Source organism: Phycodurus eques, chromosome 16 (genome assembly GCF_024500275.1).
Source record: "Phycodurus eques isolate BA_2022a chromosome 16, UOR_Pequ_1.1, whole genome shotgun sequence".
Lineage (NCBI taxonomy): Eukaryota > Metazoa > Chordata > Actinopteri > Syngnathiformes > Syngnathidae > Phycodurus > Phycodurus eques.
Genome location: NC_084540.1, coordinates 3,910,654 through 3,929,890, shown reverse-complemented (window position 1 = coordinate 3,929,890; position 19,237 = coordinate 3,910,654). Strand labels below are relative to the sequence as shown.

Below are 19,237 nucleotides of genomic sequence, written 5' to 3'. Positions count from 1 at the left end.
AAATCTAAATTTAAATTCACTTGGTATATATTTGTCTATTTACATTTGGTGGATGATCTTAGGGATTAGTAGGGAAACTATGCAAACATCTTAGAATTTGAAACTGGGGCCAATACTTCCCCTCCTTGAGACGTCACCTTATCGTGGTGGAGAGGTTTGTGTGTTCCAATGATCGTAGGAGCTAATTTGTCTGGGGCTTCGCACCCCTGGTAGGGTCACCCATGGCAAACAGGTCCTCGTTGAGGGACCAGACAAAGCATAGTTCCAAAAACCTCTGTGATGGGGGACTTTGGCGATCCGATCCCCGGCTCCAGAAACTTGCTCTGGAGACGTGGAATGTCACGTCTCTGGCAGGGAAGGAGTCTGAGCTGGTGTGTGCGGTCGACAAGTTCCGACTAGATACAGTTGGGCTTGCCTCCATGCACGGCTTGGGCTCTGGTACCAGTCCTCTTGAGAGGGGATGGACTCTCTTCCACGGTGAGAGGCGCCGAGCAGGTGTGGGTATACTTATTGACCCCCGGCTCGTCGCCTGTACATTGGGGTTCACCCCGGTGGACGAGAGGGTTGCCAGCCTCCGCCTTCTTGTGGAGGGACGCGTCCTGACTGTTGTTTGTGCCTATGCACCAAACAGCAGTTCAGAGTACACAGCCTTCATGTATCCTTGGAGGGGTTGCCGGAGAATGCTCCCGCTGTGGACTGCATCGTTCTGCTGGGGGACGTCAATGCTCATGTGGGGCAATGACAGTGAGACCTGGACGGCCGTAATTGGGAGAAACACACCTCTGCAACATCGCGAGGCGTAAAGGGGGTCCGGTTTGGTGGCCTCAGTATTGCATCTTTGCCTTTTAGATATGATGTGGTTCTGTTGGCTTCATCAAGCCGTGATCTCCAACTCTCACTGGAGCGTTTCGCAGCCGAGTGTGAAGCGGCTGGGATGAAAATCAGCACCTCCAAATATGACAACATGGTCCTAGGTCGGAAAAGGGTGGAGTGCCCTCTCCGGGTCAGGGATGAGATCCTGCCCCAAGTGGAGTAGTTCAAATATCATGGGGTCTTGTTCATGGGTGAGGGAAGAATGGAACGGGAGATCGACAAGCGGATCGGTGCAGCGTCTGCAGGGATGCGGACTTTGTATCGGTCTGCTGTGGTGAAGAAGGAGCTCAGCCGAAAGGTGAAGCTCTCTATTTACTGGTCGATCTATGTTCCCACCCTCACCTATGGTCACGAGCTATGGGTCGTGACCGAAAGAACAAGATCCCGGATATAAGCGGCCAAAATGAGTTTCCTCCGCAGGGTGTCCGGGCTCTCCCATAGAGAGGGTGAGAAGCTCGGTCATCCAGGAGGGGCTCAGAATAGAGCCGCTGCTCCTCTACATTGACAGGAGCCAGATGAGGTGGCTCGGGCATCTGTTTAGGATGTCTCCTGGACGCCTACCTGATGAGGTGTTCCGGGCACATCCCACCTGGAAAAGACCCCGGGGACGACCCAGGATACGCCGGAGAGACTAGGTCTCTCGGCTGGCCTGGAAACGTCTCGGGATCCCCTCGGAAGAGCTGGAGGAAGTAGCTGGGGAGTGGGAAGTCTGGGCTTCCACGCTAAAGCCTCTGCCCCCACGACCCGACCCCAGATAAGCGGAAGAAAATGGATGTATGGATGGCCCAATACTTTTTCAAGACACTGTAATTGTCCGAACCTTTCGTTTCGGTTCATAGGCAGAGATCATTTTACACTTGAGACTATGTGAGTCCCAGGATGCACATGTCTGGAAACATTGAGTCCCAGCCCTGGAACAACGAACAATGAATCCCTGCAATTTATCACAGAGTACAGATACAGCAATCCTCTGCTATATGACGGTTGTTGCTTCAAGGTCCCGCTATATTGCAGATATATATAGCTATATTTGTGTTATCTATTGCTCTTGCGTTCTCTCAATATAATGTTTCAGCTTGCCACAATAGCAATTTTTTAGGACGATATATTTTCGCAAAAACTATCATGATAAACAATAGCTGTTTTTTTATGCATCTGATATAATGATTTTATAGCGCATAATTCAAGTACATCTTTTTTAAGAACTATTCACTTTCAATTCTAAAGAACACTGACTATTGGCATTGCACCATCACACCGTAAAGTAATGTACAAAAACGCGATATAACTATGTGTGGCATTAAAGAAGAGACGGGCATTTTGCATATTTTGAGGATGAATACTATTACTACTAAAGCCACAAAGCCAATACATCACCTTCAAACAACTCCAAACCGCTACATAGGTTGTAGTGTATACACTACAATACAGTGTTCCCTCGTTTATCGTGGGGGTTACGTTCCGAAATAAGCCGCAATAGGTGAAATCGGAAGTAGGAAACAATATATTTTTTACAATTATTATACTGTTTTAAGGCTGTAAACCTCACCATTAACATTTTCTCACATCTGTTTAAACACGCTCAAAGTTAAAATCTTTAAGAAAAATAAGTACATTATTATTGTTAATATTATTGTATAACGAAACAAAGGTCAAAACCTGTTTAAAGTCCCAAACATTTGTTATAAAATAAAAATGTAAACATTTTCTGATTAATAATGATGAAAATATTTATAAAAAATTACATTTTAATGAACAACGTATGAGGTTGGAAACATAAGGAATTATTGTCACTCGCGTGTATTTTCACGCTTCCTCTGACCTCTTCGTCCTGACGCAGACAGAGAAGAACATAGTTATAGGTAGGTGTTGCCGTTCTTTTTTTCTTCTGGGCGAGAAGATTCTTATAAACAGACAAAGATACAGCTTTATAAAAAAAAAAAAAAAAAAAAAAAAAAAAAAAAAAAAAGCATGCAGAATTGCACTGTAAAAAATCAGCGAAGTCAATTAGGACACAATGCGGGTTCGTACGCTGTAATAAAATGGCATGCAAAATTGCATTGTAAAAAAATCTGCAAAAGTCATGAATCCACAATAGTCAAACCACGAAGTAGCGAGGGTTCACTGTACACCAGTTCATAATCAATATTTAGCCAATAACATGACAAAAACAAAAAAACTTCAAATAAAATACATCATACTCATCAGAGATGCTTACAGACCTCCTTCTTTTTCTCCTGCCTGTAAGCTAGTTGTCGTGCATGCCGCTCTGAAAGTGCCCAAAAAAATCCTGTTCCAGGTTGAAAGAGTTGTGTGTAAAAATGTGAAATGACACAGTGAAAATGTATTGACCACATGAAGAATGTGAGGGGCAATAAGGCATTGAAAGCCAAGACAATGCCTAAAATTTCTCAATCAAGTAGCAGTCCAGCCCCTTTTCAGTGCAAGTAAATATCAGCTGGTTCATTCCTAATTTGGCCGACAAAAAGGTCTCATTGCAAAGGTGTGAGTCAAGACGCATTTCATGATGGGTAAAAGCAGAGCGCTGTCTCAAGACCATCGCAAACTAATTGTTGCAAAATATAACAATGGCACTGGTTACAGGCGCATACAGTATCTAAGCTTATGAACGTTCCAGTGAGCACGGTTGGGGCCAAAATACGTAAGTGGAAAGCCAATCATACCACCATAAATTTGGCTCGATAAGGTGCTCCTCGCAAGATTTCTGACAGAGGAGTTGTCCAAGAGGCAAGGACCAGTTGTGGAGTGCTTCAAAAAGACCTGGAATTAGCAGGTGCTGTTGTCACAACAGTGAGTAATGTACTCCACCGCCATGGACTGTATGCACGCTCACCACGAAAGACCCCTTTGCTGAAAATTAAAAAAGCATGTCAAAGCTCATTTATAGTTTGCTGAACAACATTTGGACAAGCCAGTTAAATGCTGGGAGAATATTATCTGGTCTGATGAGAGAAAAATTTAACTGTTTGGATGCCATAATGCACACCATGTTTGGAGGAGAAATGGCACTGCACATCACCCTCAAAACACCATACCAACAGTGAAGTTCGGAGGTGGGAACATGATGGTGTGGTTTAAAGACATCAATGGCGTTTTTTAACGGGGATGGGTGGGGGAGGGTCTTGTGCAGTTTATGTGTGATCGTCAAGACTCTGGATAACTCCAATGAGGATTGGCACCCTGTACAGGGCAACAATGTCTTCAGATGAACATCCCTCCCTCAGAGGAAGAAGAATGAGGGAGAGGGCCGGCGGGGCACAAGAGACAATGACAGAAGGCAAACATAATGGCAGAAAAGACTAAATGACAAAAATCTAACAAAAAAGCTTTCGGTACTAGTCATTAATTGTGCCAAGGAAAGAAAAATATTCCTGCAAGCAAAGGGTCTGCATACATATGGCTGTGTGATATTTCAGTTTTTCTTTTTTAATAAATCTGCAAAAATTTCAACAATTCCCTTTTTATTCTGTCAATGTGGGGTGTTGTGTGTACATTAAGGAAAAAAATGAAAAATGATTTTAGCAAATGGCTGCAATATAAGAGTAAAAAATTTAAGGGGGTCTGAATACATTCCGTACCCACTACTACTGTTGCTAGCTAGCAAGATATCGATCTAGCTACTGTAGCTAGCTAGCAAGATATCTAGTGACAGACGTTGTCTATCTCTATCGACAAACTATCGTGTCCGTTTTAGTTATGGAACGATAAGTCGACGTAGTAATTATTGTGACAGGCCTACCCCTGGTCTACAATATATGTGCCGTGGGATTAGCTGGTGACAAGCCCAGTGTATACCCCACCTCTTGCCCAAAGTAGGCTGGAATGGGCTCAAGATCACCCGTCACTAAAGAAAATGGATCTATGGCTGTCAATGTGTTATTTGAGATTTCGGCATTAAAAGACACCTGATGATCTCTCCACGGTCGCCCTCTTGCTCCTGCTGGGTGGAGATCTTCACCTTGAGGCGGCTAATCTCCGTGTCCAGGCTCCTGGCGGTCCGCTCCACCTCAAGGCGCTCGGGCCAGATCTCTCTGGCTTTGGAAATGTTTGCCTGCGCAAAATCAGCAGAGGAAAAATCTCTTGAGTCCTCCCTGAACGTTGATGGTGGGCTCCTCTGAGCAGCAGACCTGAAGTTCCTGCTCCTTGCTCTGAAGAGTAGCTTCCAGCTCCTGGATACTTTGGAGATGAACACTGCGCTTGTCGTTGTAGTACTTCTTATGATGCTTGCACTTCATTACATCCTCGTCCACCTTGGTCAGCTCCTCCTATGTTACAAAACATGATCACAATAAGGCACACAGACAAACACAAACACAGAACAAGTGACAGAGTGGTTCGTCCATCTATCCATCCATTTACTTCCACTTATGTGAGGATGAGTCACGGGGGCAGCAGCTCAAGCAGGGAAGTCCAGACTTCCCTCTCCCCAGCCAATAGTCCAGCTCTTCCGGGGGGATCCCGAGCCGTTCCCAGGCTAGCTGAGAGACGTAGTCTCTCAAGCGAGTCCTGGGTCGTCCCTGGTGCTTCCTAGAACACCTCAACAGGGAGGCGTCCAGGGGGCATCCTAACCACATGCCAGAGCCACCTTATCTGGCTCCTCTCAATGGGGAGGAGCACCAGCTTGACTATGAATCCCTCACGGATGACGGAGCTTCTCACCCTATCTCTAAAGGAAAGCCTGGACAACCGGCAGAGGAAACTAATTTCAGCCACTTGTATATGCGATCTTGTTCTTTCGGTCAAGACCCACAGCTCGTGACCATAGGCGAGGGTAGGAACGTAAATTGACTGGTACATTGAGAGCTTTGCCTTTCGGCTCAGCTCCTTCTTCACCACCACAGACCAATACAGAGTCCATATTGCTGCAGACACTGCAACAATCCGCCTGTCGATCTTCCGCTCCATTCTTCCCTCACTCGTGAACAAGACCCCGAGATAATTGAACTCCGCGACTTGGGGCAGGATCTCTTCCCCGAACCTTTTCCGACTCAGAACCGTGGCCTCAGATTTGCAGGTGCTGATTTTAATCCCAGCCACTTCACACTTGGCTGCGAACCGCTCCAATGACAGTTGTAGATTACCTGCAAAAAGTAGTAAGACTAATGTCACGAAACCGGACCGCCTCAACACCTCGGCTGTGCTGAAATTCTGTCCATAAAGGTAATGAAAAGAATCGGTGACAAAGGGCAGCATAAGAGGAGTCCAACCCTAATTGGAAAAAAAAAGACTTACTGCCGGCAATGCGGACCAAGCTCTGACACTGGTCGTGCAGGGATCGAACAGCCTTTATCAAGGAGTCTGGTAACCCATATTCCTAAAGCACCACACACAGAACTCCCTGAGGGACATGGTTGAGCGCCTGCACAAAGCACATGTAGACTGCTTGGGCGGTGCCTTGGTTGCCTCTGTGTCGAAGACTCACTTGTGAGAGGGCACGTGTTTGTTATGTTTGCAGCGCTGGCTCAGGAGCGGAAAGGGAAGGCGGAGCTCTTCGCTCGTGACGTAGATAAGCTCGAGAAATTCGAATGACTTGATTTCAGGCTTCTTGGCAGAAAAAAACGTCCGGAACTCAGGAATGCATGGACAATTTTAATTCATATTTAATCTTTACTGAGGCACCATAGAGACTATTACAACCCAAATAGTAGAAAAAGTTTGGCAAAATACAGTCCCCACGAAAAGTATTGGAACGGCAAGGTAAATTTCTTTGTTTGTGTTGTGTACTGAAGACATTTGAGTTTCAGAGCAAAATATGAATACTGTATCAGAGTTCAGAATTCAAGCTTTTATTTCATGGTATTTACATCTAGATGTGTTAAACAACGCAGGACAGAGCACCTTTTGTTTGAAGCCACCCATTTTTCAAGTGAGCAAACAGCACAGATGTGCTGAAACCCGGTCCGACACCCATACCCCCCCGACCCCATGCCAGTCCCCCAGGAACCCCTGGATATGTATGTGTGCGACACATGCATTGATGAAGAGTTAATTTGAATTGCAGTACACGTTGACCATAGACACTTCCAACGTAAGTCGCGTCAATAAATATGCGTGCTCCAATTCGGCACCAAACGGCATCGGGTCCTGTTTTCGCCAATGCGCTGCTCCCCGCAGCCAGGAAAGCCTGTGAGCCTAACTGACAGGGGCTGGGTGGCGGATTAATGCATTTAAAAAAAACGGAGGAAAAACTAAACACCATTCACACACGGCAGAATGCGCCTGCTCACTTTAACCTTTGTCAGGAAGGGCTTTTGAGCTTTGACGCAGGCCATTTTGATTCGAACCTGGGCAATATTTACTTCGTGTTGTTTGAATTAGCCATTGGCAAGGTGACCCAAGCACCCCAGCGGAACAAGGGAGTCCCCAGCGGGAGCACTCTTCAGCACCCATTCCAAGGACTCCGAAAAGGCTGGGTACTCTGAACTACTGTTTGGTGCATAAGCACAAACAAAGGTCAGGACTCATTCCCACACCTGAACGCATAGGGAGGCTACACTCTCATCCACCGGGGTAAACCCCAATGTAAAGGCACCGAGCTGTGGGGCAGTAAGTATGCCCACACCTGGTCACTGTCTCTCACTGTGGGCAACTCCAGAGTAGAAGAGAGTCCAACCCCTCTCAAAAGGACTGGTAGCAAAGCCCAAGCTGTATGTGGAGGTGAGCCCAACTATATCTTATTGGATTCTCTTAACCTCCCAAACCAGTTTGGGCTCTTTCCCTGCCGGAGAAGTCACATTCCACGTCCTCAGAGCTAGGTTTCTGTAGCCAGGGATCAGACTGTCAAGGTGCCTTCCTTCGGGTGGCACCCAGCTCATTGTGCACCCGACTAGGGTTAGGCATCGTTTGAATATGAGCGATTACGGTCCTGATCCCTCATTGCGATTCCAGTTCCAAACGATTCTAGATTATCTTTGGGGCTGGGTCAAAAACGTTTGCATGTTTTACAACCCCAATTCCAATGAAGTTGGGACGTTGTGTTAAACATGAATAAAAACAGAATACAATGATTTGTAAATCATGTTCAACCTATATTTAATTGATGGTAAACTGCTTCCCCCTCCTGAGACACCGGATGATAGACCAGAATTTTCTCGAAGCCATCAGGAAGTCTTCCTCCATGGCCTCACTGAACTCCTCCCACGCTCGACTTTTTGCCTCAACGACCACCAAAGTTGCATTCCGCTTGGCCAGCCGGTACCCATCAAAAAACAGAAGCTCTGTTATGAGCATTAAAGTCCCCCAACAAAACGATGGCGTCCCCAGCGGGAGTGCTTTCCAGCTCCCCCTCCAAGGACTCCAAAAAGGGTGGGAACTCCAAACTGCTGTTTGGTGCATAGGCACAAACAACAGTCAGGATCTATCCCCCCAGCCGAAGGCGGAGGGAGACTCCCCTCTCGTCCATCGGGGTGAACCCTAATGTACAGGCGCCAAGCCGGGGTGCAATAAGTATACCCACACCTGCTCGGCGCCTATCACTTGGCCAATTTCAGAGTGGAAGAGAGTCCAACCCCTTTCAAGAGAACTGTTACCAGAGCCCAAGCCAGGTGTGGAGGCGAGCCGACTATATCTATATCGACTTCACACACCAGCTCGGGCTCGGGTGTGCGGGTGGCCTTACCTTGAACACGTCTGCCTCCTCGGCAATGGTGTTGACGCGCTCCTTGTGCTGCTTGTACTCTCTCTCTGCCCTGTCGTAGTTCTCCTTGAGCTCAGATGTCCGGGCTCGCGCCTCCTCACACTTCCTGCTGTTTGTCAAGATCTTGTCGACAATTTCCTGAAGGTCCTCCTCCTGTGAAGTTTACAGTTGTGCTGACTGAAGGGACTCCACTCCAACTAGTGAACAGCGCTCTTTGTAACAAACCAGCGGCTTGAGGTCTTCCAGCTGAGGCTCTTCCAGATTCTGGAGGTCCGACAGCTCCAGTCGATGCTTTGTGGCTCTGTCCTGCAATAAATGTGTAGATGTGATGAATTATAATTCGTATAACAAATAAAAATTTGCTAAAAATCTCAATATGAGAATAATGAGAAGCAATACATTGGCAATCTTCATCTCCATGTGTGCTCCCTTCTCCAGCTTCTCGTTTTGTTTGAAGTCCTCGTCCAACTTCCTCATTTGTTGCTGCAAGCCCAACGCCTGAGCTTGTTGAGTTTCCAGCTCTCTCTGTAGGTGTCTGGGAAACAGGAAATAAAAGGACAACAACGCTCCCAGATTATTACGCACCTAACACAGCACAGACGTTTCGCCTGGAGATTCACACCTGATGTCCTCCTCCACATCTCCCGAGAGGCAGTTGGCTCGGGTCTGCTCAGAGGCGTAGCAGCGGTTGGTGAAGATCTGGTCACCGTCCTTGGAGAAAGCCTGGTGGCAGTTGGGGGGCGGGTGTCCGGACATCATCACGCGACATGCCTCAGCGCGATTCTAAACAGGAGCAACAGCAGTAACTAGTAACAATAAGTGCTAGGTCCAGTGAACATCACATCGTCGCAGTTTGGCATTCGGCATCTGTTGGAATCTAGGCTTTACACGATCAGGATTTTTGGGGCCGATCACCGAGTTTAAAAAAAAATGATAACCGATCACAAGATGGAGCAATGTGTCTATTTAAATGACTTGTTCATTTACTGTATATACTTGTACGTGTACTGTATACTGAGTTTCTTTAAAAATATCTTGTCAGGTCATGTATTCTAATCAGTCAGGTAAACCAACATTACAACATGACAGAAATAATGGGTGCTAACTTACTGTAATTAAATTATTGTAATTACATTACTTCACACACACACCGAAACTTAAAAGCATGATTCGACAGAATGCTGGTACAACCGTTAGTGCTAGCACTAGCTTGCTACGCTACGTTTTGTTGCCTGCTTGCGAGCCGTATCGTATTAAAAGTATTTGAACATACCTCAAGCAAGCCTTGAATTAAAGTCCTCTCCCGAACACCGGTGACCACCAGGACATGTTTTTCCCATTTTGTTCTTATAATACACACGACACGATCGATTATTGTTGTCGTGGCCGTGGTAACGAGTGTATCCAGTCACGTTTGAGTTGACAAGATATAGCCCAGTGATCGTAAAAGACGTGATGCGGTGGTATCGGAATGCAAGATTTTATTGCAGTAGTCTTACAGTGCAATAATGAAGACCAAATTTGTCTTGTCTGATCCGGGCATTACGTGTTGTCTGTCCCACACAGCCGATATGTTTTTTTTTTTTTTAATTTATAACTTTATTGGCTGTCAGATATTTACAGTACTATGTCAAAAGACACGCAACTAGGCTAAAAATAAACCAGGTTTTGGATTCAAATATACTGTACACGATGGCGACGCGGAGTAAATGTCTTTTGTGGAGCCGATCAATGACGTTATTGATCGGATTGCGGAATTATAACAAAGCCGATCAGCATAAAATGCTAATTATCCTCCGACACCGATCACGCGGATCAGATCGGTGTAAAGTCCAGTGGAATCTTGGTGTTAATGTTAGGTTCAATCCACTAAGTGTTTCTTCATTAGCACTTGAGACACCCCGTTTTGTTGGTGACCCTTGAATGCAACATATAAACTGTGAAACTATATTTCTTCTATCTAATAGCCTGTCCAGTCTACTTTGCTATCACAATTTGGCTGTATTTCCCTATCAATTATTATATGCAAATGCAAAAAGGTGAGTTCAATAACTCAATAATGTTTGTGTAAAATGCTAGTGCGCATATTTGTTTGCCAATCTACAACCCCAACTCCAAAGAAGTTAGGATGATGTGTTAAACATAAATAAAAGCTAGGGCTAGGCATCGTTTGAATATGAGCGATTCTGGTTCCTGATCCCTCATTTTGATTCCGGTTCCAAACGTTTCTAGATTATTTTCGGGGGCTTGGTCAAAAAAGTTTGCATGTTTTACAACCCCAATTCCAATGAAGTTGGGATGTTGTGTTAAACATAAACAAAAACAGAATACAATGATTTGCAAATAATGTTCAACCTATATTTAATTGAATACAATAAAAGACAAGATATTTAATGTTCAAACTGATAAACTTTATTGTATAATGAGTGGCTAAAGAAGAAGCACATTAAGGTAATTGAGTGGGCTAACCAGTCAACCACCCAAATCCCATAAAAAATCTGTGGAGGGACCTGAAGCTTCAAGTTAACAAGGCATAGCCTTGAAAACTTAAGGGTTTGGAGGATCTCCAAAGAGTGGTCCAAAATTCCTCGCAAGATCTGTGCAAACCTGGTGATCAACTACAAGAAACGTCTGACCTCTGTATTGGCCAACAGAGGGTCGTCCACCAAGTTCCAAGTAATGTTTTGGTAGGGGGTCAAATACTTCCCTCAATGAATTGCAAAATAATTTGAATCTTTCGTTTTATGTGATTTTCTACATTTTTTTGTGATATTCTGTCTCTCCCTGTTAAAATACACCTACCATTAAAATTATAGATTACCCCGCTAACAAAGACGAACAAACGTATAAAATCAGTGAGGGATCAAATAATTATTTCCTCCATTGAAAATGCATTTACATCATGAGTGAGGAACATAAGTCCTATCATTTGAGTTTTTACAAGGTCCACTGAGGCCCAAACTAAATTTATGAAAAAAATATAATCAAACGATAGAACAAAGGCTTATTGTTAACTATTAGGAACAACGGTGGATTCAATGTTTTGGGGAATTTTGGAACAATATCTCTGGGATTTTATTATTCTATTTTAGAATTACATGGCGGGCATAAGGGCCATTTAGGTTACGCACTCCTGCTTTAGGCGTGGTATCATTTCATCCCTCCAGTTACTTTCCATAGCGCGGGTATCCCTTTAGGCTCACCCGCCTGTCCCACTCTATAGAGTTAGACAATTTGGAGTCTTCTACGTACATAACATGCATGTTTTTGGAATGAGGGAGAACGCTGGAGAAAACCCACGCCAAGCATGGCAAACTCCATGCAGGAAGACCGGAGTTGAAATTCACACATTCCTTGTGAACCTTGTGAGGCAGACATGCTTACCTCTCATCCAACGTGTTGTCTGCGTTCATTTTATAGAATGTTTGGTTTGGCAAATTGTGCGATGCATTGTGGGTTTCTTGGGGGGGATTTATTACCTTGATGAGCAAAATGTTCTCAATGCCCCTTTGATCGATCAGGCAATTGGCCACAACCGTGTCCTCAATTTCTAGAGTTTGAAGCACAGACTGGTAGTCCGGGTGGTTCAAAGCCCTGGAAGAGACAAATCAAGTCAACCTAAACTCTGGATTTGAACATGTTCAATTCTAGCTAAAGCGGGTCCTACCTCTTTCGTGTATCATGGACCTTTGTGAGAAACGTGCTGGTGATGATGGGAGGCCTACGGCCTGACGCCATGACTTTCGCCATGAGCCCCTTCAGCACGTTCTCATCATCGTAGTTGTCACAGGTGAAGGTGTGCAGCAGACTTTGCAGACACACCTCAACGGCAAGGGCCTGCTCTGGGTCCTTCAGCTTGATCAGGTAACCTGCAGCACAAAAGTTCAGATTTACAGCACGAGGTTCCTCTACTCGTGTCTTAAAACAGGGGTGTCCAAACTATGGCACAGGGACCATTTGAACACCCCAATCTTAGAGGTGCAGTGCTGTGGAAAAAGCATTGCCCCATCTCAATATTTTTTTTATTTTATACATAGTTTGTCCAATGTTAAATGTTTAAGATCATTAAACATGTAAATATTAGAGAAAGATAACCAAGAAAACAAAATGCTGTTTTGATATTGTAACTGAAACTTAAATGTTAATTTATTAAGGGGAAAAAAACGATTCAAAGTTACCTGGCCCTGTGTGAAAGAGTCATGGCCCTCTAAACCTAATAAGTGGTTGGGCCACACTTTGCAGCAACAACTGAAATCAAGCGTTTTTCCTTTTACATCTCTGTGAAGATATTTTGGCCGACTCTTCCTTGCACAGTTGTATTAATTTGCAACGATGGAGGGTTTTCAAGCATGAATGGTCTTTTTAAGGTCATGCCACAGGATTTAATTTTGATTAAAGTCCGGACTTCAACTAGACCTCTCCAAAACATTCATTTTATTTTTTTTAAGCCATTGAGAACTTGACTTACTGCCGTGTCTTGGATTGTTGTCCTGCTGCAGAACCCAAGTGCGCTTCAGCTTGAGGTCAAACTAATGGCTGAACATTCTCTTTCAGGATTTTCTGGTAAAGGGCAGAATTCATGGTGCTATCAATTACAGCAATTCAACCAGGTCCTGAAGTAGAAAGCAGCCGCTGACCATCACACTACCACCACCATGTTTGACTGTTGGTATGATGTTCTTTTTCTGAAATGCTGTGCTAAATTTACACAGATGTAACGAGACACACCTTCCATGAATTTCAACAGCCCAAGTCTTGGGAATCATTCAGGTTTTTTTTTTTTGCAAAAGTAAGATGAGCCTTTATGTTCTTTTTGGTGAGCAGTTGTTTTCGACATGGAACTCTGCCATGGATGCAATTTTTGCCCAGTCTCTTCTTGACTGTTGAGTCATGAACGCTCACTTTAACTGAGGCAAGTGAAGCCTGCAGTTATGTAGATGTTGTCCTGGGTTCCTTTGTGACCTACTGGATAAGTTGTCACTGTGCTCTTGAGGTAATTTGTAGAGGCCGGTCGTTCCTGGGAAGGTTCACCACTGTTCCATATTTTCTCCATTTCATAGCTCTCACCGTGGTTCGCTGAAATCTTAAAGCTTTAGACATGGTATTATAACCATTTCCAGACTTATATTCAATTACTTTATTCCTCATGTGTTCTTGAATTTCTTAGGATCGAAGCATTTTATTGCAGCTTTTTAAAATATTCTGGTTGACTTCATTTTGTCAAACAGGTACTACTCAAGTACCGTAATTTCTCATGTAGAATGCGCACCCATGTATAATAACCCACCTCCAAACTTGACCTCAAAATTCTGGAAAACCTTTCTACCTATGCATAATGCATTTTTACAATGAATGATTTTGCTTCTGCCCATATGATCAAAACGAAGTATTATCTGTATTTTGTTAGTTTTTTCAAATAATTATTATGAAGTTAAGCACTTTATTTGAACACGTAATACTTTCTATTTAGTTGCTCTTATTTTGAAATTCACAGCCCTACTTTTATTTAGTAAATGAGAAAACACACAGTTGTGCTCATATGTTTGATTACCCAGGCAGAATTTGTAAGATGGGTACAATTCTTTAAAGAAAACATGGAGGGCCAGGCAAAACATTTTCATGGGATTCAAATTAAACTGTCAAGCATTTCAGAAAAGCAAATGCTCCCCGGGCGCTTCAGCTGCCCCCTCCTCCAGTGTGTTCCACTAACGTGTATGTGTTCACTGTGATGGGATTTCGTGTGCATGCATGCATGTTCATGACAATAAAAGGTGATTCTTCTTATCATTAAAGAAAACATAATCATAAAGAAATTAATGATGGTTGTTGTTCAGTCATTAGTCGTATTTAATAAATAAATAAATATTTCGCGAATGCCGCCAGGGTATGTATACTTATCAGCACAACTGTACATATATGCAGTCATTTGTACCCCGGTCATATTGGAATAAAATTGTAGGCGACACCTTTCTCATAACCTCTAGGTAGCGGTGGCATATTAGAATGAAGGTGTACACCTTTCCCATAACCTCAAGGTGGCGGTGGCATATTCGAATGAAAGTGTACAGCTTTTTCATAACCTCTCGATGGTGACATACATTTAAAAAACGTGAACGTTTTATTCATTTTCTCCTATACCTATGTATAATGTGCACTATTGACTTTTGACAAATTTTGGGGAGAAAAGAATCTGCATTATACACGACAAATTATGGTAATTTCTTGAACAGGTCTGGAGGTAATCAGGGTTGGGTGTGGTCAGTGAAAATGAACTAAAAAAGATTATTATCGATTAAACACAGTTAATTCATGAATTAACAAGGGGGGCATCCTTAAATACAATCACCATTTAAAAACAGCATTTTATGTTTACTTGGTTTATCATTGTATAATATTTGTTTGATTATCTTAAATGTTAAACAGGGAAAACTATGCAAAAATATACGATTGTGGGAAGGGAGCACTGTGGATGGAATTACAATGTCTAATATTACCCAGGGGTCCTCGTGGCTTGTGCTTGAATTGACCCCGTTTGTGAGCGTCCTGGATGGCGTCGAGCAGTGCTGGCATGTGCTCACCAAAGCGCCGCAACCGATTGGATCGACTGCCTTCCATTATGCGCAAGTTCCTACTCTTGGCATCCATGGCCCTCTTGAGTATGTCATAATCTTTCCTGATAGCAAAGAAAGGATTAAAAAAAATTGCCAATCAAAAGCCAGGAAAAAAAGCAAAATGTTTTTCAGGGGGGGACAGGTACTTGTGACAGGGTACTGAGCCCTGTCACAACTAACAAAAAACACGAGGAAATGACGCCCCCAATCCAATTATTATTTTTTTTTTAATTGCCTATGTTAAACTGCTCCAAACAGTAAAACCTTGATTCATTACTAAATACATTCAATATATTTGAAGTGCTGAAAACATATGCAAAGACTGCGAACAATATAGTGTACTGAATTGTTGAGATGTGGCTTAAAACTCTTTTTCACTTTTCGTTTTCCTGATTTTGTGGGCAGGGCTAAACCCTTTCGTGACGTCAAAAGGTTTGGGCGTATACTTTCCTTCCCCCACTATAGAAACACCAAGCGCTTATTCCATGCAGTGGCCAACTGGTGGAATTATCACTTCCTCATTCATAATGGACCCAGTTCAACCACTAGAGCGTGCAGTAAGCCATCAAAGTGTGACCACAACTTGAAACTCTCCTCGCGACGTGTCACAGCTGACAAGTCCCTCTGTTGATTAATAGCCCGTTGAATTTCAATGGAAACCAAAGGGCAGAATTACACTCTGCGGCCCGTGAAAGGGCAGGGTTCACGCTGCCTGTTCGCCACCTCGCCAATGGATCATTGAAACAGTATGTGGCAGAGTCAATATTACCCAGGTTGGTCACGTTGGCAAAGCAAAATTCCCTGCGTCAAAACTCAAAAGCCCTTTGTGATAAAAGTTAAAGTGAGTGGACTCATTCTGCCATGTGTGAACAATGTTAATGGTTATATTTTTCACCCCGCTTCGTAATATGGTTCAATCCGCCATTCAGTCGCTGCCGATTAGCATTCAGGCTCACGGGCTTTATCAGCTGCGGGGAGCGCGGAACATCAGACAAAACCCGATGGCGCCGAATCGAACCATGCATATACAGTGGCTGAAATAAGTATCGGCTGCTTAACAGCCAAAGGCCCCCCCCTCCACCAAGAGATGGGTGTATGTGGTGCATTAAAAGGACGGGGATGAGTGTGTATAATGCATTACAATGCTGGGAGGGGACTTTGTTGGGACAGAAATTGTTTAAGTGATTTCTTGACTGAACAGGTCTGGAGGCTTTGGTGTGATGAGTGAAAATTAACCAAGCATTGTGATTAGCCATAATGAATTCATGATTTCACAAATTACTTTTTCCACACAGTGCCAGTTACCATAATTTATAACATTAACTTAGTTATACTTTTTTTCCTGTATAAATGAAGTCACCATTTAAACACAGCATTTTAAGTTCACTTGGGGTATATTTGTCTGATAGTTTGATTATCTTAGAGAAAGTGGGGAAACTAAGCAAAAATATAAGAATCTGAGAAGGGGTCCAATACTTTTTCACGCCACTGTATATCTGTGACCCGGAAATACGTGTGTCTGCCCCAGTCTCTGCCTATATTGCGCCATAGCGCCAGTAAACATCAGTGGCCAATTCTGGAAGTAACGGACTTTCAAAATGCACCAATTTAGGTTACAACCGGAAGTTATTTTTGGACACATGTACTGTCCAGACAGTCAGTTACTTGAGTCCAAGAAATCAAAGTTTGACTGCACTTAGTTTTCAGTGTTAGATGACTGCTGATGTCTGATGATACAGGTGAAGCACCCTTCTGAAAATGTCTCGCTTGTTCCAATGAGCAGTGGGACAGCATAACATACACTATTTCTATTATATCAAGGGATTAGTTTCATTTATATTTAGCTTGGTAGTCCTCCATTCATTTATTTTACCGGATCGTTCCATGCTCCTCCTTAGCACGACTGCTGGCGTGTTGATACTGGCTAATCTGCTGACCCAGAGTGGACATCTGGTGATTTAGATCTTCCAGTTGGCACTGGATGCGCTGCATGCTCTCGTCCTTGGCCTGCCTCGCCGACCCTGTCGCCTGGTTGATGCTGTAAGGATGCACAAAGTAAGAAACATACTGGGGGGAGGGGGTGTACCGTATGTTACTGTCAGACATGCAAACACCAAAGGCATGAAAAAGGTGACAAGAAAAACATCCCTGCAGAGATTTTTTTTTTTTTTATTTGAACATAAATTAAGCAATCAGGAAAACTCTGAAGCGTACAATAAGGCAAAATAAAAACAATTTCTTCACACAGAAAAACATTTATTTGCACTGCTCAAGTAAATGTTGATGTACAAATTTAAGATTATAATTAAATTTGCCTCATTTCTTTGCTTTTTTTGTTTTGGCCTCCAACTCAAGCCAGGCCCGTCTCCACCTGCACCTGATGCCTGCTTCACGCTGTGCCACATGAATAGCATCCTCCTCTTCAAGCACTCTCGTTCAGGAAAGGAATTGACTAAAATCATTATCTGTTTGACTACATTTTTCACGATGACCAACTTCAAAGGCTAATCCCAAATGCATCCTCCAGGAAAATAAATTCACTATATTTCTGTTTTTATTGGCCATTTCTGAATTTGAAGTTAGTTCATTCTGTGTTGTGACATAATCCTTAACATCGCTCCGTCGCTTAATACATTTAACATTTACTCCGTAAACTAATTAGATAATTGTATCCGAGTTTCCTAATTAATATAAACTGTACTAGCGGTTCAACACTTGTCTCCGATGTTACGTGTGATTCGCGGTTCTGCTGGGAACACAACCAGGGCCACGACCCGCAGCACCTCAACGCAAAAATACAAAAGACCAGTGCAACAAATACCACACTGGCTGATCTGATGAGGAAAAATGTTGCTTCAACTTAAGAGCAGCAATAGAGGATGTCCACTGCAGAGGTTGGTAGAGTAGCCAAACATTGTCCTCAAGTAAGATTAGTTACTTGAAAATAATGTGACTCAAGTAAAAGTAAAAAGTAGTCCTCCAAGAGAGTACGCAGTGAAATTATGACTCAAGTACTGAGTAAATTGTGAGGAACTTCAGATTTTTAATTTTTTTTTTACCACAGCATGAACATCAATTTAAAAAAAAAGAAATACAACATAAAATGTGAATGTGCAAATTCTGATGTCGCTGTGTGTGTGTATGCACAGTCAAAACTACAAAAAAACATCTGAAATTTACTGCACGGTGCTTTCTCAAGTTATACGTGAGCTGAAATATCAACGTTTGGGCAGACAGTGCCAGACAAATACTACAATACATGAAAGATGTTGTTTTTGTTCATCTAAATGTAAACAAGAATAAGTGCGCCGTTGCCATCATGGTGATGACGAACTTTCCAACATGGCCGCCACGTACGCATGACATTCAGCGTCAGCGGGCCAGGCTTATCTAGTGTGAATACCTATGTCCGGGAAGCCCAATGGAAGACGTTGTGTGAGGTCATGTGAGTTTCTTGTGTCGTTTGATTGGTGAACTAGACTTAAACATCCCTAGCGCTGAAATTAGATCAAAGCAAACAGCGCCCAATGCGGAAGTCGAAGGCATAGTCTTGCACACGAAATTGTTGATAAATAATCTATAATTGATAAATAAAAGTAGCGAGCAATATTTAGATAATTGTAACGGAGTAAAAGTAAGGTTACTTCTTAACAGCAGAAGCGGAGCAAGTTGTTTCTGGTCTCGCACAGGCGGAGGAACCTCAGACCGCATATTAGTCCGCCGCGGAGTAATATTCACAATTACATCTGTGTGTGGATGGTGGATGTGTGGAATGGATCTAGCTGCCAGCGTTCAAGGAGTACGAAACAGCCTATGACCTCAGCGACAGCGACCCCCCGCCGCCCACAGGAAAAACTCATCGGATCGATATAATGGCCTATTTTGAGTTCAAAATGGCGAATTTTGCCGAAAGGCGACTGATTTGCATGTATGTGTATGTATGCAATGTACAAACAGTTGCACCTCAGCTGGAGATCATTTATCCTGGAGGACAGCTGGGCCTTGTCCTTCTCAAGGTCCCTCAGGCTAACCTGGCATCTGTGGACTGTGACCTGCAACATGCACACTATTAATAAGAAGGCCACAAATGACAAGT

The 19,237-nt window shown here is 43.4% G+C and overlaps 1 protein-coding gene across 3 annotated transcripts in view; it reads right to left on the bottom strand.

The window, feature by feature from the left end:
- The window catches only part of si:dkey-119f1.1 (Structural maintenance of chromosomes protein 6-like), a 43,714-nt gene that overhangs the window by 5,339 nt on the left and 19,138 nt on the right, over nucleotides 1-19,237 (bottom strand). For all 3 annotated transcript variants that reach the window (XM_061700982.1, XM_061700984.1, XM_061700983.1), the window contains 11 exons: nucleotides 19,105-19,193; nucleotides 17,015-17,179; nucleotides 15,025-15,203; nucleotides 12,198-12,399; nucleotides 12,010-12,124; nucleotides 9,153-9,313; nucleotides 8,930-9,065; nucleotides 8,756-8,836; nucleotides 8,513-8,683; nucleotides 5,022-5,159; nucleotides 4,800-4,945 (listed from right to left, as the gene is read on the bottom strand). In XM_061700982.1, coding sequence (XP_061556966.1) covers nucleotides 4,800-4,945; nucleotides 5,022-5,159; nucleotides 8,513-8,683; nucleotides 8,756-8,836; nucleotides 8,930-9,065; nucleotides 9,153-9,313; nucleotides 12,010-12,124; nucleotides 12,198-12,399; nucleotides 15,025-15,203; nucleotides 17,015-17,179; nucleotides 19,105-19,193 — 1,583 coding nt within the window. The remainder of the gene's footprint in view (nucleotides 1-4,799; nucleotides 4,946-5,021; nucleotides 5,160-8,512; nucleotides 8,684-8,755; nucleotides 8,837-8,929; nucleotides 9,066-9,152; nucleotides 9,314-12,009; nucleotides 12,125-12,197; nucleotides 12,400-15,024; nucleotides 15,204-17,014; nucleotides 17,180-19,104; nucleotides 19,194-19,237) is intronic.